The sequence below is a fragment of the Pteropus alecto genome, unplaced genomic scaffold (genome assembly GCF_000325575.1).
Source record: "Pteropus alecto unplaced genomic scaffold, ASM32557v1 scaffold101, whole genome shotgun sequence".
Taxonomy (NCBI): Eukaryota; Metazoa; Chordata; class Mammalia; order Chiroptera; family Pteropodidae; genus Pteropus; species Pteropus alecto.
Genome location: NW_006432945.1, coordinates 7824402 through 7849920, shown reverse-complemented (window position 1 = coordinate 7849920; position 25519 = coordinate 7824402). Strand labels below are relative to the sequence as shown.

Below are 25519 nucleotides of genomic sequence, written 5' to 3'. Positions count from 1 at the left end.
ATGATAAAATGTTGTCTATTTGGAATAATAAAATCAACCAGATGGAAAAATGAAGCTTTCCCTAGTACAGATTTGTTCTAATCATTGAATTCAGAAGTCAAGAGAAGGTAAAGAAGGGGTAGTCACCATGCAGAGTCTTGTCACCGTGAATCTTCATTCTCTGAAATGGAGCCGAGATTAGAATATCTATATACACGTAACTTTATTTAAAGAGATTTAAAACTCCTCAGGAAATGGAACTTCTTTCTTTCTTTCTTTCTTTTTCTTAATGGCTAGTATAATCTTGACATCGCTTCTGCTTCCTTTTTTTGGACTGACTCTCATCACTTCTCTTCTGGGATGGCGTGTTTTGTTTTCTCAGACTTCACCATAGCAGTGCTTTAAACTGTTGAAACCATCCTGCTTTCAACTCCGCACATTCAGATGATATGAATGTCATTCTTGTAATCTTTTCCCAGAAGTTGTAAACAGTGACACTAGATTTTAGTCACTGGTAAAATAGTAGTTATCTAAGACATTGGAAACACTTTAAAGAAAAGGGAGATGAGTTAAAGAAAGTTGGCTCTGATTCTTTAATGTCTGGGAAAGCTTTACAGCAGAAAGTATTAAAAAATATCTTCCCAGAGAGTTTGCAACCAATATTGATTCCAGAAAATTCAAATACTGTACGAAGACAATTGAAATTAATCTGAGTGGTTGTAACAAAAGTGAGGAAAATAGAGAGGGGTGAGAACAGAGCAAAAATAAAATGTAAAACTTTGAATTTAGAGAGTTAAAGGCTATGATGTCAAAGGAATCTTTTTAAAAAGTAAAAGTTTAATAAAACAAAAGAAGAAATGGAAAAGTAGTACGCCACGTAAAAGAATCTGTCTGGTATTATCTTTAAAACATCCATACTGGACAAAGGAAACTACAATTATAGTTTTAAAAATAATTGAAATTTTGAATCAAAATTGTTCATTTAAGAGAAGAGAGTAGGCCCCCAAGCAGACATTCCTTTTCTAACAGTTAAGGAGGAGAAAAACAACATCGATAGTGATATGAAAAGAAGAAAAACCAGTCACCTGAGAATCTTCTAGGGTGTTTTACATTTTAGATAAAGGGATACAGACATCACAACCAGACCGTCACTTGATTCGCCCTGTATCCTCCTAGATGATGAAAATGTTGATAAGCCACCATCACCACCCCGGCCGCCACCACTGGCGACAGTCTGTGGTGTGCTGACTAGTGTAAAGCATTCTGCTAGGCATTTAGTGTCTTCTTTTACCGTCACAGATAGGCTGTGTGATATTGTCCTCGTTTTATAGGTGTGTAAACTGAGGCTTCAGAAAAAGCAGCTTGTTGAGAGAGAGGTCTGGTATTGGAACTCAGGTATAACTGACTCCAAGACCTGGGCTTCTCACCGTTTTGCTCCCGGACCTGCCATTTTACAAAGAGCATTAGGATCTCATGCTCGAGATGTCCCTCTACATTTGCCATATCACAGTAATAGGGCCACCGACAGAACTGCATGAAGAACTAGGTTATAGTTCGTGACTAACGTTTTCGCTTATTAGCACTCAGAGATCTTTTAATTGGGGATTATCTCCTTTATTTTGCCAGGCTTTATTATTGAATGGGCACCCTGAGCAAGGTCCCCAAACAGCAGCTAGGAATGTAGAAGTCAGGCTTGTTTCCTGGGTAGGGAGATGGTTTATAGGAAGTGAGAAAGAAGAAGGAAGCCCAGATTGGTCAGGCCATGAGTCCGAGTGCCCGCTTCCTGTTCTTGGTGCCCTGTGGCATCTGTCATCACCAATGGAAACTCCATTCTCATGACGAAAGCTATAGACGACCTCAGCAAGTTTATCATTAGAGGCCTATTTTTACCATAAAGCTCCCTTCTTGGACTGTGAGGAAATGGAAAATAATGAGTTATTGAGGTCCCTGAAAAATAATCTTGGTGAGTGGCAATGTCCCTTTCTGATAATAATAGCTAGAATAAATTGGCTGCTTCGTAGGAATAGTCTGTCTGTTAAGTACTGTATACCCTTTAATATTCTCATTACTCTATGTATTAATAGTCTCATTTTACAGATGAGGAATCTGAGTCATAGAGAGGTTAAGGTGCACGTCCTTAACCTTCTATGTAATTCTCTTAAGTACCTAGACTGGACTCTCTTGTTCGTCCATTTTTTTAAAGACTTTTTAAACAAGAGTTTTTGATTGATATAAAATTTGACCAGATAGTACAGAGTTCCCATATACCTCCCTCATAGTTTCCCTTATTCTTAACTTTTTACATTAGAATAGTACCCTTGTTATAATTCATGAACCAATACTGATACATAATTAACTACAGTCCATAGTTGGTTCAGATTTCCTTACCTTTTTCCCAAAGTCCTTCTTCTCTTCTAGGATCTCATTCAGATCTAGATCTAGTTGTCTTTATCTCCCTCGGCTCCTCTTGATCTAGGATCTCATTCAGATCTAGATCTAGTTGTCTTATCTCCCTCGGCTCCTCTTGACTGTGACAGTTTCTCAGACTTTTCTTGTTTTTGATGACCTTGATGGTTCTGATAAGTACTGATAAGTACTGGTCATATATTGTAAGATGCTCCTTTATTGGAATTTTTTTCATAATTAGATAGATATATTTCACATAACTAGACTGAATTTATGAGGCTTTGAGAGGAACATCTCAGAGATAAAGTGCCATTCCCATCACATGATATCAAGCATACATACTGTCAACATGATTTCTGACTGCTTTGGCCTTTTTCACCTGACCGAAGTCATATTTTTCAGATTTCTCTATGGGAAACATCGTTTCCCCCTTCCTTTCCATACTGTACTGTTTGGAAAGAAGTCACTATGCACAACCCACACCGAATGAGTGGGCAGTTATACTCCCACTCTTTTAAGGTGAAGTATCTACCTAATTTATTTGGAAAACTTCTGCATGGGAGATTCGTCTTCTGCATTTATTAATTTATTTAATCATTTATTTAAATCAGTGTAGACTCATGGATATTTATTACATGCTTCAGGTTATAATACAATGCCACTCTGTTTTGTTGCTCAGATTGTTCCAGCTTTGGCTTTTGGGAGCTCTTTTGGTTGACTGTTGTGTCACTTTGATATAGCCCCATCATTGTGGGTTTCCTTGTTTTTTTGACTCTTCCCTTACTTTATGGCACCACAAGATGCTCTAGGCTCATCTTGTATGTTTCCTACCCCAGGCCTACAATCAGCCATTTCTTCAAGGAGACCCGATTCTTTTTATTGGAGAATGGTAGTAGAAACCAAGATCTGGGTGCTGAATGTGCTCACTGCTACTGGAGTGTCACTTATTTTAGACCCTCTGAGCTAATGGGGCTAGGAAATTATGTGTACTAATTATGGGGCTAGGAAATTATGTATGCTAATTATGTAAATATGCATATTTATAAATATTTCTTTGTATAACCATCTGTATCTATATTATGTCGAATATGAATTGTTACTGATGTCTCCAACTTTGATCCATTGCCAGGTGGATCATTCTAGCCTCTTCCTTTTGCTTCTTTGTAAATTTTCTCTCCAACAGAGAGAAAACTGGTCTCTACCATCTGCCATCCATTTACTTAATCATTCAATTTCCAGGATGTCTGTGTAGCAGTATCGGAATTGTTAATTCACACCTGTGGGAAAGAGCTTTTATCAACTAGACGAGTATGGTGCTTGTGTGTAGTTCTTTTTGCCTTTACTGCCAGTCTTACGGACTGCAGTTCTTCTTTTATCAATAATAAAAATAACCAATATTTTTTTAACGTTCCCTATGTCCTAGAGACTCTTCTAAATATATGTATTGTCTATATTAGGCCTCTCAATAACTCTGTGAAGAGGGATCTATTGATATCCCATTTTACAGATGAGGAGGTAAGGCATAAAGAGGTTAGGTTACAGCCACAGAACCAGGATCCCGGTTAGTCTGCTCCAGAGACTGTGTTTAATCACATTGGCTATACTGCTCATGAAAAGTAGGCATTAGCTTTTTCTCTTTTCCAATAGAATGCAGCCACTGACTATGGTTTGGTGATATGGCTGTAAGTCTATGCACAGTAAGTCTCTTCAATTTCTGTGAATTTACCTTCGGATGCTAGGGCCTGCACATGTGGCTGGGGAATGAAAGACAGATGTGTAAACACCCTTGACTTTGATAATTGGTTTTGAACTTAACCTCCTACTCTTGGCCCTTTCTACCCATATTTATTCTGTATTTCTGTGCATCCTTCCTACCACAATCCTTTTCTTCCTCCTCCTTGCCTTGGAACTTTGTCCCTTCTTTAAGTGCCTCATGGCCCCTCTCTGGCTTGTATGCCCTGTACTTGTCTTCTGGGGCTTAGCTCTCACTCTGGCTTTGTTTGCATTTATTTCCCTGGGCCTCTCTTAATTCCTCTTTCACTTTCTCCCCCAGTGTTCTAATCCCTACTCACCACTAGTACCAAAATGTACAATGGAAAGTACAAGAAAGCATTGCAAGATGACCTTGCCACGTTCAGATAATAATGTTTCCATCCATTCCAGGCTTTTTCAGAAAAAAAAAATTTCTTTACCTTCCTTTGTTCTTTCTCATCAAGAAAACCATCTAGCCGGAGGTCTGAGAGTCAGCCTCTATCTGGCATCCTTCCCTGAAACAGAAAAACTGTTCTGTGACTAGGGGAATGAGGTGGAGGGTCCAGCTCAGAGTCAAAGTCAAGGTTACTTTGCTTTCTTTCCCTGAAGGGCAAGGTGCATTGGCTCCCACACTCAGGACTTGGCAGTGTCGCGGGCCACATTGCTTCCGAGGCCCACCCTTTATGGAGATCTTCTTACCTTTTCATTATCTACATCAGGAACAGATTCAGTTCTTGGAGAATATTCTAAAATAGAAAAATATTTTGCTGCTTTTAAAAAATAGTTCCATGTCTTATCTTCTGCTGATGATTAAGTAACAATAAATTATCTCAAATAGATTTCTGGGGAGAGAAAAGATCTCTAAAGGAACAGACTTATTCCTTTTGTCATGGTAATTCTATTTCTTGGCTTAGAGGTTTTACAAATCATGGGAGAGATGACTCATCCCTAGAAAATTTTTTATTAAACATTTTACCAATTCTAGAGTATTTTACTACTCATGGGATTTTAATATAATTTAATCCATTTATCTAAAAATCTCCGTATGCATTAAAAATCTGTGGTTTGAGCATAATAGCAGCCTAGGTGCTCTCCTTTACTTTCTTACTCTGCATCACCTCCCCGAAGGTTCCCAGGTGTGGCTAGAAGTTTTGTACTATTTCCCTGCATCTCTCAGCTAAGGCATCTGCCTAGTATCTTCCAATCAGGTATTATTAAGTGTGATTTCTGTTTGGCTAAGAAATGAAATAAGTGTAGCAAATCTCAACGTACTCCATGCCTCCCCTCCCTTCCTAGTTTTTAAACAGGTCTCCACGTCCCTTGAATGTGTTTTGCTCTCTCACTGCAGAACCTTTGCACACACTGTTGCCCTAGTCTTGGCCCTGCTAACTCCCTTGAACCTTGAGACCTCGGCTTTAACATTAGTTCCTTGGGGAGGTCCCCTCTGAAGCCCCGACTAGGTTAGCTCTTTCTATAGATAAATTCTTTTGGGACGCTGGACTCTCTCCTCTTGTGACAGTCATCACATAAATAGTTCTTGTGAATATGGAAAATAAAGGACACACAACAGGTATTAGTTTAACTAGTGAATTAATTCTCCCCAGAGGTCTATTTTCTTAGAAGGAAGCATCTGAGACGCTGTATCAGTCAGTTCCACACAGTAACCTCTGAGCATAGCATGTCTTTCTTCCGCTACGGACATTTGCAGTAGGTTGGGAAAGGTTCACATTCTACAAAGTTTTGCACGTTGCCAAATATGCCTGAGGTAGAAAGAGCGATCTTGGCTGTCCCCTCTGCCGTTTGGCCCCCCGCCCCTGGCCGCGGAGCCGGCGTGCTTGCTCGCATACATACCTCCTCTGGGGACTGGGGAGTTTTGCTCTCTAACTCACCAAAGATTACTTCGGAAAAGGAGGTCATGTACTGGCTTTTCTCCTTACTGAGTTTAGATTATGTCACAGTCTTAATCTTTCTATTTGGTTTCGGAAATTACTTCTTCAGTCTTCACAAGTCGAATATTCAAGAGTCATGTCTTGCAGTCTGTATTACAATTCGATGTCTCTGAGGTTGCCTCGGGGGTGTGTGGAGGGGGGTGCGGGGGTGAGGGGTGGGAATGCTGTTTGTTCGCAGTGACTGTCTTCCTCCAGCAGGCCTGGAGCCACACATGTCGCAGCAGGGTCTGTACTTTGTGGAGTGTCCATGCAGCCCTGAGAAACGGTCAGATGTAGAGGTAGTGGATGGAGGGGGGTCTGTAACATACTATTCAGTCGGGAGAAGAATCTGCTTTGCTTTATATGTATGTATATTGTATCTATTTAAATATGTATACGTAGTCATAGAAAAGTCTACAAGAAGATACTCCAAACTATAAACAGAAGGTTGTGGGGATGGGATTAGAGTGAAGGGGGAGTAAATATTTTGCTGTTTTAGTTTATACACACTTATAATATTTCCTTTTTTACAATAAATAATCAGATTTATGATTTTAAAATTAACAATTATGGGGAGTAAAGGAGTAAATGATACATTATTCTATTTAACATCTGTCTTTTACTTGTAAGTTTGGATTTCTGCTAGGTTTTCTTTTAACTTATGGAACTCCTAGGGGTCATTAGGGTAATTGGGTCGCTGGTCTCATTGTTGGGTGGATGCTCTTTTTTTTTTTTAATTTTTATTGTGTGAAGTGTGCGAATTATCCATTTATGTCTCTTTTTTTCCATCAATGTCATTGGGAGAGTATTCTCTCTTCGGAATATTAAGAAATATTAACTAAGTGGTAGTATGAGTTAACTCACCCATGCTTTGAGAAGTGAAAACTGTTCTGTGAGAGTCAACCTGTTGTGTGCAAATGTCACAGACTGTCACCCTACCTATGTGCCTACCACAGTTCTGGGCTCAGGAAAGAAGGGAAACTACTCATAGAGAAAGTCATATTCCTTATAAAAATCAAATATTAGAATGCCTCTTTCTCATTCTTTCCTTTAATTCATGATATTTTGTTTTGTGAGGGCTCTCAAAAATAGAAGTCCATCGCTTTGAGGGTTTAGGATTTCAACATATGAATTTGAGGGGACACAAACATTTATACATAATAGATGATATGACAAGTAAACTGAATTGACAGTTCACTGACTAAAAGTCCATTAATTTCATCTTATTCATATTTTCGATTAGTCTCAGAGCACAGATTATTTTCTTCTAGCTTTCTGAAAGCGAATAAAACTTCTTTTAAATCTTTTATTTCATCCAGACTAAAGATTCAGAGAGTATTGAGTTCTTTCTATGGTTTTAAATTCTAACTTTATTTGGTGGTTTTATGTCATCTATTTGCAATGTAGATATGTGAATATTATAGTTCCAAGTGCCTTCATGTTCCCATTACTGAAACAATGATATCCGCAGCAGTGAAAACGGTTAATAAATTTATTTTTCTTCTGTCTGTACTTCAATTCTGAAAGTTAAGTATTAAATTGACTTTAGTTGTTTTTATGCCTTGATCATCATCCAGCTCCCTGGTGTGAGGTTGTTACGTGTGAAATTTAGATGCACCTCTGAAAGCCCAGCCTGCAGTTTCACATATGTGGATAGTAATACCTACATATGAAATAATAGTCTCTTCAGAGTTCATTAGTTAGAATAAACAATTTGTTTGAAGTATCATTAGATAATTTTAAAATGTGCTAAACAATTTTTTTTTCAGCTGAGACATTTTGGTTAGGTCTTTAGCTAAAACAGTGTGACACATCTCTGTCAATAAAACACGCATTGATAAATTTATAGTCCCTGCCATCTTCAATGAACGCACCTGGGCTCTGGGGGTGGCTGATTATTAAAGAGGCAAAGTACAGTGTTCTCCATGGGACACAGCCCAGCATGTTCCTGACTCAGGGGCATCTGTAAAGTCTTCTTTGAATATGAAGCATATAACAATAGCATTCAAAATGTTTTATTCTTTTTTGTCAGTCAGATGTTTGTCTTTCATTGAGTGAGGAGCTGTCCCCAACCTAAAGACAGCTCGATTCTTAGTAAGGTGTCCGGAGGGAACTGTGCCGACACAATGACCCCTGGCTCTTTTTGTATTCTGGACCTTCTTTTACCACAGGTGGACTCTGCTGAGCCATCGGAGGAAATCACCTTCGCCATGGCTTTGCTTATCAAGTTTTTCTCCTTTACCTTTCAAAACCTAACTTCTCCACTCATCCTATTTCTCCCACTTGAAACATATTCTTCTTTTATAATTTGAGAAGCAAAAGGATGAGAACATTTTGGGTTCATATGCTGAAACCCTGGTGATCTTTGTGAAATTAAATTAATGCATTTATCTTTTTCAACCTAGGTTATTCCTTTCATCAGTTGGATTTCTAGCCTACTATCAGTCATTTAATTCCTAAAATGTTAGGACAGTAGATTCTGTGGTCTCTAATTTAACTGAATCCAGTGTGCAGATTGCTCTGAAGTTGCTTCAAGACTTAATAATTTTTTTTCTGCATGTCTTTTTCTATTCTGTATGGATTTTTCCAAAGCTTATAGTCCTTTTCTTTTCTTTTTTTTTTTTTTAAATTTATCAGTCTTTCCTCTGCTCCTCAGCCACCGCTTAAAATAATAAAATGTAGTCAGCTTGTTTTCAAATGCTTTAATTTCATCGACATTGCCAGGAACCTTAGATGAATTACCTGTTGACCACCTGCCCAAGTTTCCCTGGGATCTGCCTGGGCTAGGTCCCGGTGTCCAGGCCTTGTCTTGAGTCCCCGCAGCCAGTTGGGTGCAGTGACTCTCCATTTCTCTTTTTCAGTGCAATCGCCTCTATCCTGCGGGCCTGGCTTGACCAATGCGCAGAGGACTTCCGAGAGCCCCCTCACTTCCCTTGCTTACAGAAACTGCTGGATTATCTCAAACAGATGATGCCGGGCTCAGACCCAGAGAGAAGAGCACAGAATCTTCTTGAGCAGTTTCACAAGCAAGAACTGGAGACCGACAGTGAGTACTTGCCTGATTCCAGGGAAGAAGCTCGATTCTGATCCGCAGCCTCCATGTGAAGGAAATATTCTCCCTACGCTTTTTGAACAGGAGACCTTGCTTTCCCTCAGAAGGACAGGCTGCCAGGGGATTGATTGATGGCGGGTGTAAAATTCTCGAGGTTATTCAAGTGCTGATTACAGAGCCCTAGAGTTTAGAGCAAAGGGGAATGAATATTCAGACCACCTAGTTTGGCTCCCTCATTTTATAGGTGAGGAGTCTATAGCTCGGAGAAGTGAAGTAATTTTCTAGAGTTTCTTTTAATACCATAAAGACGATGATCTTTCTGATGGTCTTGTCTCTTTCCTTGTGAACACGCACCATGCTGACCCTGAGTTTGCTCTTTCTCATCTGCCTTATAATGGCCCCTCCTTCTATCGAATGGAAACCTCTCACAAACAATAACCCCCATTCAGGAGGCAAGGAATTACACCCAGTTCTGCCCCTGCCCTCACGAAGGCTGGGAAGAGGTGTTTCTTCTTCAGCCAGAAAGCATCACTGTAGTCCGTCCTGGCCAGGGCAGATTTCCGGTCATTTAGTGTCTCTAATGGCCTCATCAAAGGAAGTTTCTTTGGCTATTTTTTCCTATTGGAGGAATCGACTGCCTATTTTCAAGGACAAAGGAAGAGCCAGTACCATGGGTTGTGGGGTGCTTGGAACTCTCAGCCTTTGAAGAAAGCCAGAAAGAGGTTAGGACAGGCTTTTCGCATGATGTTTTATCCTCTTCCCGGGGTGCTGGGTGATGGTTGCCATGACGGCTGACCTACTTGGAGCCTCAGACAGGCATTTCCCTGAAATGACGCCTGATTTCCTCAGTGGGGGAAAGGAAATGGTTCCTCCACTCCGATAAGGGAAGCTGCCTCAGCGCCAAAGAAAATAACCTTAAATTCCAAACAGTACCTGTTGAATTTCTTTATTTATGGGGGACCAGTAAAGGGGAAATGCAGTTGCATCACCAGACTCCGGACTGCCAAGTACTCTATATCTAGATGACTTCATCTGCCAGGAATGTTTGAATGCCAGGGGCACACCGCCCGCCCCCTCCCGGCCCGCCGCTGCCCAAGCCTCAACTCCCTTCAGGGCCTCCCTGTCTGTCTTTGTGCTGGAGTGGAAAACTCTGCGTTAGAGCCCAGCTCTCCCCAGGGGGCTGCCCCTGGCTCCCGGCCTAATTGGGGAACTGGTGGGACCAGTCGTTCATTGTTTCCTACTCAGGGACCCGGAGGCAGAGCTCATCTAGCAGGCCGAGGTGGGAGAGGGAGGTTGCGGGACTCTGGAAAGGCTTGCAGGCAGTACCCAAGAATGAATTTTTGTCTAAGTGTGGAAATTTTTAATCAAGAAAGCTCAAAACTCTTTGATTATTAAGTACAGTTATCATGACTGAAAAGGAATTTTAGGAGCTTGGTTTCCACGTGCTGCTTTTATCCCATTTCATGCCGGCAAAAGCAACGAGCTCTCCTCTGTGTTTTTCACAAGTGAAGTCTTGCTTCTGGTTTTTACTTATGTGCTTCTGTAAGAGAGTCGAAAGCAGAAACAGTGAAGGCATGGACTGGGCCCCAGAGAGAAGGGACCATGCCATCTCCATTCACAGCAACATTCAAGGCGCATATCAGGCCGCCGTGGCATTTGTTGAATGAATGGGAAGATGGAGACTTCCCACACATACTCGGCTGAACTGGCTCAGCCTCTGCATTGCCGAGTGATGGAGATAGATGTATATAGTAGCTACCAGGAGGCTTGAGAGGCCCATTCTGAACCTTTGTTTGGGATTTCAAATGTCTTATTCCTCCACTGGATGAGGGAGTTCCAGAGTTCTATGGAGAAAAGTAGTAAAATGGGTTTTATGTTTTCTTTAGCTCATGCATGTTGGGGTCCCAGACTCCAGAAAGGCAGGGATCCCCTTCTACCTGCTCCAGTCATAACCCCACCCCATTCTCATCAATACCTTCAGCTCCGGGGTAAGGAAGCCGGCCTTCAACCACATACCTGTCACCGGCGTCGGCCAGGACGCGCATGGCTCCCCAGTAGGGGAAGTGACGTCGAGTCCACTCTCGATACCCCCTAGAAAACTAAGAAAAGGCCACCCCAGCTTGATCCAAGATGCCTAAAATTCTTTTATTCTACAAAGAAAGAGAGAAGAGGCTTAAAATATAAACATTCTGGGGGAGTGGTAACACACCGATTTAACTTTCTGCTAAAATATAACTGAATACAGCTAGTTTGTTTGTTTGTTTGTTTGTTTTCCTTTAGAACAGATTTAACAGAGAGGAGACCAAGGAATATGAAGGAGGATGAGGTTGGGAAATAACCCAGGAATCGGGGAGAGGTTTCAGGGAAGGGAGGCTGGGGAGGCAAGCTAAACTTCATCCAATTCCAGTCTTCCAAACCGGAGACCAGAGGTCTCGCTCCATGTGCCGAGCCCTTCAGCTTCTGATTGGGAATCCTGGGTAGCGATGGTAGTGATTTTTACTCAATTCCTTAGTCTGTGTCCTTCGATGATCTTATCTATAATAAGGCTCAGGTGAATTTAGTGTAATACTATTCTGCTTCATGCATATTTAACTTTAGGTGGAAGCTGAATGCTACTCCAAGTATTTTGAGAATTCTAAGGACATTTCGAGATTTCTGAGGAGTTCATTCTGATGCCAAAATGGCCTGTCTTCTCCCCTGAGCCTGGGCACCTTCATGCCCAATCCTTCTAGGCATCTGGTTATAGATGGCCTCCTAATTATTAAAAATTGCATACTTGGGATTCAGGAAGCAGTTGGGCTAGTCCTTGATTTGATCAGGGGGTTTTGAGGGAGCCCAAGGCGAGGGTAACCCCTGAGTGTAGCCCAGCTTTGCTTCTCTAGATTTTGCCTAACGTGGCTTTGTGCTTGGCCTAGGAACCAGGGGTTTGTCAAAGATGTGAGGCCTCTGAACTTGATAAAGACTAAGAACAAGCAGAGGTTGTGAAGGCCTCCACGCCACTCAGATTTATTGTGCTTGCTGTTCTCTCCCTGTGGGTTTTCTGAAAGATTAGCCCTCTCTTCCCTAAAAGAACGTTCAGTTTGACTCTATAAACTGAGTCACATACGGTGGCACTAAATAACTAATTTTTTTCCATCTATGAACAGCTGGGTTTCTCAATGCCATCTCCTTCAGCCTGGAAGAGGAAGAGGAACTGGAGGGCGGAGGGCCTGCCGAATTCACGTGCTTCTCAGAAGACCTCGTGGCGGAGCAGCTGACCTACATGGATGCCGTACGTGTTCTCTTTGTGCCTCGGATGTGCTTCTGCTTAAAACCTGGGGAGTGACAGTACTGGCGGCCCCGGGAGGACATGGGGTCACGTGATTTAAGTCTTTTAAAATCCTTGAGGGAAGCCGTGCCTGTAAATGCAGAGTGAAGATGTGACTTGAATCAATCATCTGAATAATTCAGGCCTAACTAAGCTCTTCTTGCAATTCTGGGTGAAGATCCTTTTTACTTGGTGCTCAATACACAGAGAGATACAAGAATTTTAATCCTCGTGAAACAAAATCTACTCTGTCCCATGGACATTTCTCTTCCTTTAAACTCATAAATATTTCAAGATCTGAACTGTTTATTTGGAAGATTGTAAAAGGGTCAAAGTATAGGTTAGGATGTAATAAATTCACCGACTCCACATGCGACTGTATCTGGCAGCTCATTTCCACATGGGCTTCTTGTACCTTTGAAGTTTGAATATTTTTTTTAGCTGTACACATTTGATTACGTCAGTCCCATTTGATAGCTCAATCTTAGCTGGCAAATATCAGTTAAAGAAAAACAGACTATTATCAGTTATCACAATGGTTTTGGCTCTTCTGCACATACTGCTTTGAAGAAAGCAGCATAAAAAGTGGCAGAGAATTTCCATCTAGTGAGCAGGCAAATCAGCGCCTCAAAGTACATCAGATGGTCTGTATAAAGTAAATCTCTCTTTTATACGAACACTTACACATCTTGTATTGAATTGTCGTACAAACGAGGGTCTGATTTGTTCAACACATTTGTTGTCATAGTTGTGCCACAACTGATAGCATAAGAGAAAGATGGAAAATGTCCTTAGTTATGACTTTTAGACGAAGACCTGGAAACCAGGCTTCAAAGCCCTCTTTCTACCTTTTACTGGGTGACACTGACTAGCTTTTCCTTTTATATGCTTTTTACTTTCTTCATTTTAAATAATGTGAAGTAGTGACGTCGATGAAGGTCACATGTATTATATTTTGGTGGATCACTTTTCAGGTGGTCATTGAGCATTCATATGTATTATAGATAATTCATGATCGTGAGTGCTCAGAACACAATGTGGATGTGATTATGAGGTCAAAAGGATCTTAGCCACTTTTTTTTTTTTTTTTGATTAGTTGTATGGATTTTCTTCTAAGACAGAAAAAGCAAAATGTTTCAGGGCATTTAAATTTCCTTTTGGTCTTTCTGTTCCATCTGTTCAGTTGAGCAGATTTAGAAAGAACACGTGGGCTTTTCTGATCAATTAACATGTTAATTATGTACTTTTGTCTATTGAAATGAACACTGTGAGGCAAATCAAGTAGAAAAGGATTATTTGTCCAGTCACAAAAATACCAACTCACAGATGACCCAGATGATGCGCTTTGCCATATAAAATGTCTGCGTTGCCCTTAAAGTCAACTTCTCTTTTGTTCTAGCAACTGTTCAAGAAGGTAGTGCCTCACCACTGCCTGGGCTGCATTTGGTCTCAAAGGGATAAGAAGGAAAACAAACATTTGGCTCCTACCATTCGTGCTACCATCTCCCAGTTTAACACCCTCACCAAATGCGTTGTCAGCACCATCCTGGGAGGCAAAGAACTCAAAACTCAGCAGAGAGCCAGGATCATCGAGAAGTGGATTAACATTGCTCACGTAATTGCCTTTTAAAAAATACTCTTTGTCTTAAGTAGATATTGGAGACTACTCCATCGCTCTGTTTAAATAGTTTATCCATTTGGTCGAAAGGCAATTGAAAGACCGTACGCGAGGGCCCATTGGGTTTTGCTGCTGTTATTGTTGTTCTTCTGAAGTATGAAAGTTGCCTTTCTTAACTCAGGAGCTTATTTATCTTCCCTCTGTGGGAACAGTTGTCCCATTGCTCACTTCTTTCTGCTCACGGAGCCCCACAGTGCTGCTTCTTCAGGGGGAGACATTCCGTCGGCTTTTTCCTTTGTAGTCACAGACCGAGTGTTGGTTCTGCCCCGTGTTCAGTAAATATAAACTGACAGTTAAGTGTCAAACAGACTGCTCTTCAACCCAGAGTGATTCCGCATGCACTTCATCTCCAGGAGATTTGAGGATCCGGTACCTTCTCAGAATCCTGAATCCTTTTTCTAAAGGACTGAGATACAGAGATTTCATATCAGTCTGGGGCTTTTCTGAGGGGCTTATATCTGCAGTCGGAGAAGCAGAGCCTGTTCCTTGGCCTGAATCACATTCTACTGAGTGTCAGTCTGGTCTCTTGGATCAGCTGCATACGTGCCATGTGACCTTCACTTATCAGCATCTTATTTCATCACTGAGAAAAGGTGAACAGTATTTAGTCAGCTGGTCACCACGTATTTCATGAGCATCTACATGTGTGTAAGCCACAATCGTATACATTTTGGGGCTGCGGGTAGGATAAACACAGTCGATTAAGAGGAGTAGGGCCCTATGAGATAAGTGCTGCAAAAGCGGAGGGAGGAAAACTCACTTCCGACTGCGCGTGACCAGGAAGCCCTCACGGATCCGATGACATTTGACTCTAGCTTTGGATAACAGATGGAATTTTTGGTATTTTTTTCCCCCTAGGCAGAAGAAATCACATCAGCTAAAGCTATGCAATTAACAACAATTTTGTAAAAGAAGTATTGCATAAATATCCTGTTAGTTCATGTTCTGGCCTATATGGGTCATCCCTCAACCAAAGCACATTTTGCTTTCTATCCCATTATATATATATAATTTATGTGATAATAAGTTAAATAATTTGTTGAATAAGTTAAATATAAGTTAAATAATTTGAAGTATATTCTAGATCTCATAGCACGTGCTTAAAAGTCAAGGGTCCTTATCTTGGTGATATAGTTTCTTCATGTTGAGTCAAAGCACATTTTGCTTTCTATCCCATTATATATATGGAGAGGGGCTTAGAGAAAAAAAAAAAAAAACCCTCTCCATAGGGCATAATGCTTAAATGTTCACATTGTCTTTGATTAAAGAGCGAGGCCGTAAAAATACCAGAGAATTTGTATTATTTTGAGTTTTTAGGCAGTCTGTTACCACAGACTTTTTAATGTACAAAAAAAAAGTAAGAAACAAAGAATATCTTATGCAACTTAGACATTTTCTATTCCGAATTGAGCTTATTTCTCAACAGGTAAGAGCTACAAAAGAAGTTCTGATAGAGTGTGATACAGCATGACATTTCTCTGTCTTCTTAGAATGAGAAAATATTATTATTTTTATCATAAATGCCATATTATTTACAGTCTTCCATATGTCTCAAAAGAAAATGGTCTACCTTTAATCTATTCAACTGCTTAGAAGATCTATAACAAGACTGTAGTATCCGTATGTATAATAGCGTGGCTCAAACAAGGACTTTCGGTCCATAGTAAATATAAATTGTGCATTTATGTGATAATAAGAAATATAAGTTAAATAATTTGAAGTATATTCCAGATCTCATAGCATGTGCTTAAAAGTCAAGGGTCCTTATCTTGGTGATACAGTTTCCTCATGTTGAGAATTTGTGCCCCTTGAAATTGCGTAGGCTAACTCAATCAAGTCACGAAACTCACAGGTGGTTTCCTGCCAAGATTTATTTTACTTTTCCCGCATTATAACCACAAATTCTATCGAGGGGATGTTTGAAAAATGATAATTTTACACACAGAAAATATTCCTGATCTAACATTACTATGTTTTCTTGGACTAGCTTAACTGCTATATTTTTACTTTTGCATCATATCTCCTAGAAGGATACCTCCTTTTCTAGAAATGGGGCCAGATGCCTTTTTTACAACTTTAAACCCTTAGCTTAAGCCTCTTTCTGAATAATGTGTTCCATATGTTTATTATAATTTGCATGAAATATCTGTGCCTGAGTTCCTTTATTTATTGCAAGTTTCCTGATTTTTAGAGCATAACTTTTGGATTCTGAACCATAACTTTTGTTGAACCATGCTCTCATGGGCTTGGTTTCCAGACTGACTGTAATTCAGTGCTAGCGTTCGCTCTTTCGTTTTAAATAAGGGGAAGGCATTGAAGCATTAAAAAAGAGTGGGCATGACTTTTATAAACTACTTTGGCATTTACTGTAAAGAAAATGTTTGGGGTTTTGTTTGTTTGGCATAGTTTTGAGTAGCCAGATTTTGACATGCTACGTTAGAGAACGCTGTTTTCCCTTTATATTCAGGATTAGCATTACTTCATGAAATGATGTTTTAAGCAATGTGCCTTTATGCCCAACCGCTCTGAGATCTCTTGCCCCAGATGCCTTGCACAGAGCTAAACCTGTGCTCGCACGGCGTACTCAGTTGTAAGTAGTGTTTGTATTGTAAGCCCATATGCCTGTATAAGCATCTCCTTTGACATAAGGCATAGTCTACTCTCTCCATGTTGCCATCTTCCCCATGCCAGCCATGCATGGGACTCTCCCCCTGACTGTTTTGCTGTCCTTGCCATTCATTCAGCAGGCCTTTGACTCCACAGTCACTGGCTGCTGAGGCTGTAGACTCCGTGTGGTAGCTTGAGTTTTGGGATCAGGGAGCCTTTCTCCTTACCCAGAAAATGACATCCAGAATGTTTCCTGTTGTTTTTTTTTTTTCCTTCTATTTTGTTTTAAAACACTGCCAAAATGAATTTAATTTTAAAAGTCCAAGTTATTTTAGAAACATTTGAAGTATCAAGGTGTTTCTGAATGTTTATGATTGTGGCACAAGCCAATTTGAAACTAAATGAATGTGTATAAAAATATTCCCCCTTGGCTAGGAGCATAAAAGCCAAAGTTCAACTTGTGGTGAATTTTTATTGCCAAGTTATATACACCTCTCTGGACAAGGGTTGGTCATGGCATGTTCGATACCATCTGACCTCAAAGCGGCTGCTGCCCAATTCACTTTGTGGGTCTACAGGATGTAGTGGTCTCTCATGTGTATTTTTAGGGCATCTGTGAGCTTCCAGCAGAAGAAGGCTTGCTTTCTCTAGCATAGCTTTGCAGACTCACCTCCATTCGTGTTTTCACTAGGAAAGCTGGAAGCTATAAAACTGTAACAACAGCGCAAAAAATATATTAAAGGAGAGCAAAACAAGTATACGGTGCCAAAATCTATAAAGCGTTTCGGTGACTGGGGTGGGAGTAGGGAACCACTTTTTGATGTTCGGTATTTATACAGCTGCCTATTTCGTGGTAAGAATTCGTAGCAGCTGTGATACCTCTAAAACAGGAAACCACTAACTCACTGTATTATTGATATTTAAATGCCTTTTATGTTTTAATCACTCTCCATACAGGAATGTAGAATCCTGAAGAATTTTTCCTCCTTGAGGGCCATCGTTTCGGCACTGCAGTCCAATTCCATCTATCGGTTAAAAAAGACTTGGGCCGCGGTCCCAAAGTAAGTTCCCAAGTGTCTGGTCTACTTTCTTTGGCTGGGGTGATTAGCGGCTGCATAAATGGTGTGGGTCCTCACCTTCAAAGCGCGTATTGTATAACGAGAGAAGCATATTTGAAAGCCTGTGTGTGCTCTAGTAGGGTGCATTTTACATGTAATCATTATTGAATTTGTCGCAGGGCCACTGCAGAAATCACATCCATTCTCAAAGTGTGCCAAAGCCAAGGTTGTTGGCTTTTGGGATGACTTTAAGGATGTGCTTGCTTATTATCTGGTTTTTGAGGGCTAAGTTTGCTGAACAAGGAAGTGATAGCGATTTGCCATTATTTCTGGTTGTTTTTCAGCCGCATTCCAAAGCCCGAAGGTATTCCAAGATGCACAGATAGGACGTTAGTTCTTGCTGTTCAGTAGGAATCTATTTAGTTAGTTTCTACTTTAGCATATGAAAAGCTATCTTAGTGATCTTACAAGTCTCTAAGTGTTCCTTACCAGTTAGCTACATTTACTAACTGGCCATATTCTATATTAATTTTCTTAGTATTTCTCAGTATCACCTTTGGAACAATGAACAATTTAACATCCTTCTTATTTCACTGTCGCTCTTTCCTCCATTTCCAGAGCTTCCCTTGTAGACCAGAGAACTTTCTGCCAAAGAGGGAAAGGTGAGGAGGCAGCTCTGGTCCCACGTCAGTGCAGATTGAGAGGCCCGCAAATGTGTCATGGCTACAAACAAGGCCAGCTACATTCAGCAAGTCTGCCTAGGTCTGAACTAATCAAAAGTCAAACTGTATCAGGGAAGAATGTCTAAACTGTTTATAGTCTGTACTGTACACAGTGTAGTCAGTTTCAGGCAGGAGAGGGGCCAGCTGGCTCTCTCGGTGGGCTTGCTCTTGCGGAATCAGTGGGTTTAGTCCTTAGAGTAGAAGGCATCGAGCTCAGTTTCATCAGTTCACTTAGAGTTGATTAATCTCGAAGGGACTGACATGACCCGAACTTGCAAGAGACCCAGATCGGTAAACCAGAGTTTCATAAATTTACGCTGAAAAGTGAGTGCCAGAGTACTCAAGCTTCCTGATGAGCTCATATTCTCAATCAGAGGACAGTTACGTGGGGTGAATCAGATTATTTATTGCATAATTCTGTGATGGATAAAGAGAAAAATTGAAGTAGATGGTCTTAAAGCCTGGTGTTACAGAGCTATAGAAGCCACAGCCGCTTGGACTCAAAAGCTCATTCTCTGTTTAGGATACTGTTATCAAACAATAGCAAAACCGACAGATAGGCTTTTTCAAAGTCCGATGCAATTATCTTGATTACTACTCTTTTCTTGGGTTCTTGCTCCTCTTCACGAGTTTGAAAAATCAAGGCGACTGTGTGTGTGAAAGAGAGATTAGTTGACTGGTTTTTGTCGGCACATAAATGCTATAAAAGATATGGGCCATATAAAATTATTAGATAATAGGCCCTAGGGAACTTGATGTGAAAATCGGATGCGTACAGAGAACTAATCTTCGATACCCGCCGACTTCAGCTCCTTCTCCTCATCACTGCTCCCCAGCTGTGGCGTCGAAAACAAAGGGATGGTCAGATGTTAAAATGCATGTTTGCCCGATTGCAACCTTCTCTGATTTCGGTGAGGGGTAATCCTGTCTTTCTTTGCTGATTGATAAACAGAACACTATGGAAAGTCACTTAGCCAGCCAAAGGTTTCTTCCACGGCAAATTTGAGGCTAAAACACAAGTAAAAAAATTAGTGGACTTGTATGTTGAGCTCCTTGGTTACCATATGAGAAAGTCCATTCTCCCAGTTGATTTTTTTAATGATTAAAAAAAATTCCCACAAAACAAACCTCAGAGCTGCATTCTCTACAATGTGAGTGTCCGGTTTGTTTCTTAGTTAGGTGGTTGGTTCATGTTTTAGCAGGGATGCTACAGAAGTGTCACAGTTCCTTAGAGAAGACATGTTCATATCAGCTTTATGTATTTTTCATTGCTAAATTCAAGGGACAGGGTTAGGATATCTTATCTGGTTATCACTTTCCCTATAATCCTCTTTGCTAATAACTTTCAGAGGACAGAGAAGACATCTATTTCTCTTTATTTAGGCCCATGTGTAATTAAGTTCTTAATTACTTTTTTCCAAACTATACATAGCTTTAATGGTTTTCTTAATTATAAGAGCAATATTACACTCATTTTGAAACAAATAAGTTGTTAATAATGGCTTTCTCATGATAATGAAAATGCTGGATATATGATGATATTGCCCCTGTGAATTCTTTGCCTTCAGAGTCGTCCACTCCGTTATCCTGGAGGGGCGTGTGGAGAAAAGCATGAGGTCGTGGAGAATGCAGTGTACTAGACAGGGAGAAGGACAGAGTTGGCGCTTTACAAACGCGATCCAACTTTCACTGGATCCTACAGAAAACTGTTCGTGTTTCCATTGTACGGATAAGAAAATCGAAGTTCGGGAAATAAGCAATTTGTCTAAAATCACTTGGGAAGTGAGGGGAAGAGCTGGGATTTGAACCCACCTCCTCTGCCTCCTCCCTCTGTCCTTATTCTGCTGTCTTCTCTGACTCGAGAGCGAGAATACTAGCCTGTGCTTCAGGAAATTTGGATTCCATACCGGCAACTCTCAGTAGTTTTGAGTGGAAAGTTGGGCAAGTCCCTGACCTTGGCCAAGGGGACGAGCCAAGATAATTTCTCAGGTTCCATAGGGCTCTGTGTGAGTGTGTGTGTGTGTGTGCGCTTGTATGTGTTGTGAGTGCACTGTGTGCACGTGCGTGTGCATGTGGGTAGTGTTAAGACAGATTTTTTTTTTAACTTGCTGAAGAGAGCATGTCCCAATTGAACAACTTAATGCCCCGAGTTGACAATCCATTTTTATGATTATAACACATATTTAGAAAATATCCCTCTCTTCACACAGGTGAGCACATCCACCTTTTTAAAAAAAACCACCCTGCTTGACAAAGTCATTGGCTTCATCTGCTCCTCCCGCCCACTGCTCCCGAGATCAGTATAACCCCCTGGTAGCCATGGGTGCTGAGGACAGCCGAAGGTGGTAGCCTTCTCCTAACTCTTCATTTGTTAGTGTTTCCTTAATCTGTCTTACAGGGACCGGATGCTGATGTTTGAAGAACTTTCAGACATCTTCTCGGACCATAACAACCATCTGACCAGCCGGGAACTCCTGATGAAGGTGAGGCTCTTGGTGAGGGGACCGGGCAGCACTGGCGTCAGCTCTGGAATCCATTCTGGGAGGAGGAGCTCGGGTCCCCTTAAATTCCTCCAGTCCCATGAGAAAGCCTAAGGTGACGGGAAGGCAGACTTTTGGGGTTTTGCTTTCCACGCTGAAACTAAGAAGCTCGGGACTGAGAAAATTCAAAGTCCAGCTTCTTGGCTTCGCTGTTGTGCAACTGGATTGTGAAACCTGTGCTCACGTGCATCCCTCTTAACAAGCTGCTCTGCAAGGACCAAGTGCTGGCAGTACGGTGGGTAAGAGGCCCTGGAATATTCCTTCTCAGCAAAACGTCTCCCAGAGTGATAGAGGCCGAGCCAGCAATTCCACATCCTTTATTTGGACTAAATTGCTCAATCTGTCAGTCAGCAGTATTTATTGAACATCAAGAGTGCTGATTCTGAGCTACAGGCCCAGGAAAGGTGTAGCGTGATTCATTTTATTGCTCCAGACATTTGTTTTCTATCGAATATTTGTAAAGTATTAGACTGGCCTCTAGGAATATGAAGATGACTAACACAGATCCTGTTTTCAAGAGTTAACCTTCTGGTTGCTGGGTGTAGACACTCCACAAGAAGAAGTCAGTAGTCAAATAAAGGTACAAATAACAGGTTGTAAACAACGATCAGAGGGGAACAAAGAGGAGACACTACCTTCAAAGCCTTTCTATGAAGTAGACTCTGTCACCCTCATTTTGCAGATAGCCAAGACTCAGAGTGGTGAGTAACATGCCCTACGTCACACGCCTGGGAGGTGGTAGAGGTAGAATGTGAACCCAGCCTGATGAGATCCTAAAACCTGTGCTGTTATCATGTCGGCATAAAACTGTTTCTTCTGATCACTTGGGAGTAGGGGGCAGGGCAGATCAGGTAAAACTTCATAGAGGAGATAAATCAGTCATTCGACAAGTATTGATTGAGCTTTCACTGTAAGGTGATTACAGAGGAGGGAAAGAAGTGGACAGTTATAAAATAGTATGAGATGTGCCACCATAGGGAGAAGCCCTGAACTGGGCGGTTAGAGGATATGTCCTTGTCCTTAGTCTCTTTTTCTGTAAATTGGAGACAATAATATCATTTAGTCTACTGACTTCCTAGAAGTGTTTTGAAGATGACTAAGATAAAATATTTGAAATCACTATGCAAATGTAAGGTATTTTTAGTATGTGGAAAGCTATATACATAGGAAACCAAAGTATGTGTAATAAATGAAAATAAGATATAATCTGCACATGCAAGTTGGGGCAGATGGAGTAGGAATGGAAGGCAGGTTACTCAGCAAAGGCATCTAGTTGATGACAGATTAGTCCTTCCTGTAAGGGTGTCTGTTATGGTCATCTCGACTGTTCTCCTGAGTCCTGCTCATCCCTCAGGTCCGATTAGGTTCCTTCCCACGTGCCCCCATCATTTCTCTGTCCTAGCACTTCCTGTCTGCTCCGCTGGAATTGCCTGTGTACTTTACTTGTCTCCCTAATGGCCTGTCAGCCTTTTACAGGCAGGGACTGGGTTTACCTCTTCCACTGTTAAATTGCTAATGCCTAACACAGTGCCTGCCACATAACGAGTGTTCAGAAACTATGTCTGACTGCATGAACTGATGGGCCTTTTAATTCACGTGACTTTAACAGCTTGCCCACTATTAGCCCTTCTCAGAGTGGCTGCTATAAGTAGGGCGGTTTACGCTGATGTTTGGCTTCGGTTTGGCCTACCTGCTTCACTGCACACTCAACAATGCTTGCCGAGATCTTGTTACTACTCCCTGCCTCTCATCCCCCTGGATTTACAGACTTTAAATGGAAACTCATCTGGCTGGAAGGAGATGGCTTAGTGGTCTCCCTGTCAGTAATATGAAGCTAGACTAACCGGAGCCACACATTCAAATCCCAATAGCTCTGAGTCATCCTTGCAAAGTAGATAAATTGAATACTGTGCAAAGCTCGTTGCCTGGTGGCAGTCTTCTGGCTGAAACCTTAGAAGCAAAACTATATCTAGACATTAAAAGTCCCATAAACCTTTCCTAACAGTAGAAGTTTATCCCCATGCTCAAAGTTAGATTTCTTATATATGGCTCAGATCCCAAAGAAATGAAAAACTTGGCTATGAATTCATGGGGTCTGTGCATTATCATTAATGATAGTGGAATGTTTTGGGCAGTGCATATATATATTTAGGTATCTTTCCAGTCATCTTTGTTGATCATTCTTTAATATGAAATATATAACTCTGGGTGTTAATTCTTAACACAGTTATAAAAAATGAAATCAAGGTATTTAGGTTTTCAAAAAAACCACTGCGAAAAATTGCTGGCCTCTGTTTCTAATATGCTATTCCTGGGCTTATACTGATTTGTAGTTGGGTAATCTTAGTCTTAAATGGCCTCTCTTCTCTTCTACTTCTGGATAGATATAACATGCCACTTCTATAATATTATGACTGAGGCAACTAACGATTAGCAAAACCTCTGCTCTTCCTTTTAATCATTGGAAAAAAATTGTTTTTATTTTTCTAAAAGATTATCTAGAACCTGTAACCCCCTTATGATTTCTGTCACTTAGATAATTCTAAGCAGGTTAAGTTATAGAATCTACAAATTCCAAAATAACAGGAAAGCAAAATACCACCAAATCTTCTTGGTTCTTGGGACTCTTGGTGAGAATTCTTCCTGGTTGAATTAATACAAACAGCTTCTAGAAAGGCCCAGGAATTTGGCTTGATGGAAATCTATTGTTCAGTGAAATCCCAAAACACACTAAAGTCAGAGCTGGGGCAGGAGATTGCGAGGGCTATGAAGACCTATTCAAGGAATTACCATTAGGTTCGGAGCGATAATTTAACCAACATTTATTGAGAAGGATCCACTGCCTGTTGCCCCCTAGTAGAAGAGACCCCTTTGAGGCCCAGGAACAGGATGGGGAGGGCAGCCAAACTCCACTAAAGATGGAGATAGAAGGCGAGACTTAGGTGAGAAATTTGCGCTGGAGAGTGGGAGGTAGTGGGAAGTTTATAGAGGGAGAGATTTGGAATTTATCCAAATAGATGATGATTAAGGTCTTGGGACTGGATAGTATTTCCAAAAACATGAGTATAGTGAAAAACAAGATGAATTTAGCAGAAAGAAGAATCGCTATGAAAGTATGAGCGTGAGCAGCGAAGGAGGCAGGAAAAAAGAACCAGGGTGATGCAATCACAAAACCTGGGGGAGCTTCGAGAAGTTTCCAAGGGCTAGTGCTGTGAGACATTGCAGAGCAGAAGATTTAGGGCTAAGGAAGAAAAAACTCAAACTCTTGAATGCAGCAAATAGTGGATTTTCAGTTGACACCTCATTTGAAAGAACTGTACTAGTCAGTTATCTAGCCAGAGATGGATTCTCCTTCTCACGAAATCATGAAGTCATAAAATCAGCAAGTCTTTGAGCTTCCTGTCTCAAGTCTTTATCTTTCTACCAATGAGGAGGTTGTCCTAGATACTCTTGTAAGATCCCTTCCATTACTGTTATTCTGTGATTCTCAGGAGCCTTTTAACTTTTCAGAAACTTCTCAAGAGTTTTAGGCATATCTGCAATAATTTTCATACATTATAACTCTGCCGATGATTAAGAAAATGGACGGGAACCAGAAGGACCTACCGACTGAAAAGAGATGGACAGTCTCATTCAAGTCAGCCAGAATCGATTTCTCACTTCAAGCAAATTCTCAAGAATTTGGGAGGACTCACAACCACCTAGCACAGGAAATGGCACATATTAGGCCACTTTCACGCATCCCCAGGAAAATCTATGAATAGAAGATTATTAAATGATAACTCTCCTGATTGTCCTTTGTTAACAGGGAGAATTAAAAAACATACAGTGAGTCACTATGGGTCCTGTCTCCAGCGGTATACCTGGCCCTGGTAGGTGAATAAGGCTGATGAATACCAGAAGATAATTGATGCCTCGCTGCCATCAGAAAGGCCAAGTCACTGAAAAAGATCCTCATGTAGTTGTACAGTAGTGAAAGTCACATGCAATGGTAACATAATAAACCCAGAGAAAACTGACTAAGGGAAAACTAACGTAGAGGTTATACGCGACTGCATTATGAAATTTGCCTCCCATTCATACAGTTCCTGGAAAATGAGAACAAGGCTCTGAAACCACAAAACCGAAAACACTCTGTTCAGTCAGCAAACTCAAGATTAGTCATTATGTAGAAGAGTTTAAAAGAGTTTGTTGTTAAACAGACAGGAGGAGAAAAAGGACAGCCATCTGTCCTCAGGTGCCCAGAGCAAGGATTATCTGTCTGTAAGAGTTCCAGACCCAAGAGGCAGCTTGAGAGGACCGATCCGGAGAGGAAAAGGGAGAAAAGTGTATGAAGGCCTGGCCCTCATGGATTAGTTCTGTACCACAGTACTGGGCTTCTTCAGACAACTTCCGGTACAAAAGTTTCATTTAGCTAAGAAATACCACAGAAATAGTCTCTTTTCTTTCACAGAATGCTGGCACATGCACTTCAGGCCAAGATCAAGAAA

The 25519-nt window shown here is 41.0% G+C and overlaps 1 protein-coding gene across 1 annotated transcript in view; it reads left to right on the top strand.

Moving 5' to 3' along the window:
* Window positions 1–25519, top strand: part of RGL1 (ral guanine nucleotide dissociation stimulator like 1) — a 142151-nt gene that overhangs the window by 90974 nt on the left and 25658 nt on the right. Inside the window, 5 exon segments of the mRNA XM_025043882.1 lie at window positions 8927–9111; window positions 12264–12388; window positions 13824–14039; window positions 17667–17770; window positions 20888–20972. Coding sequence (XP_024899650.1) covers window positions 8927–9111; window positions 12264–12388; window positions 13824–14039; window positions 17667–17770; window positions 20888–20972 — 715 coding nt within the window.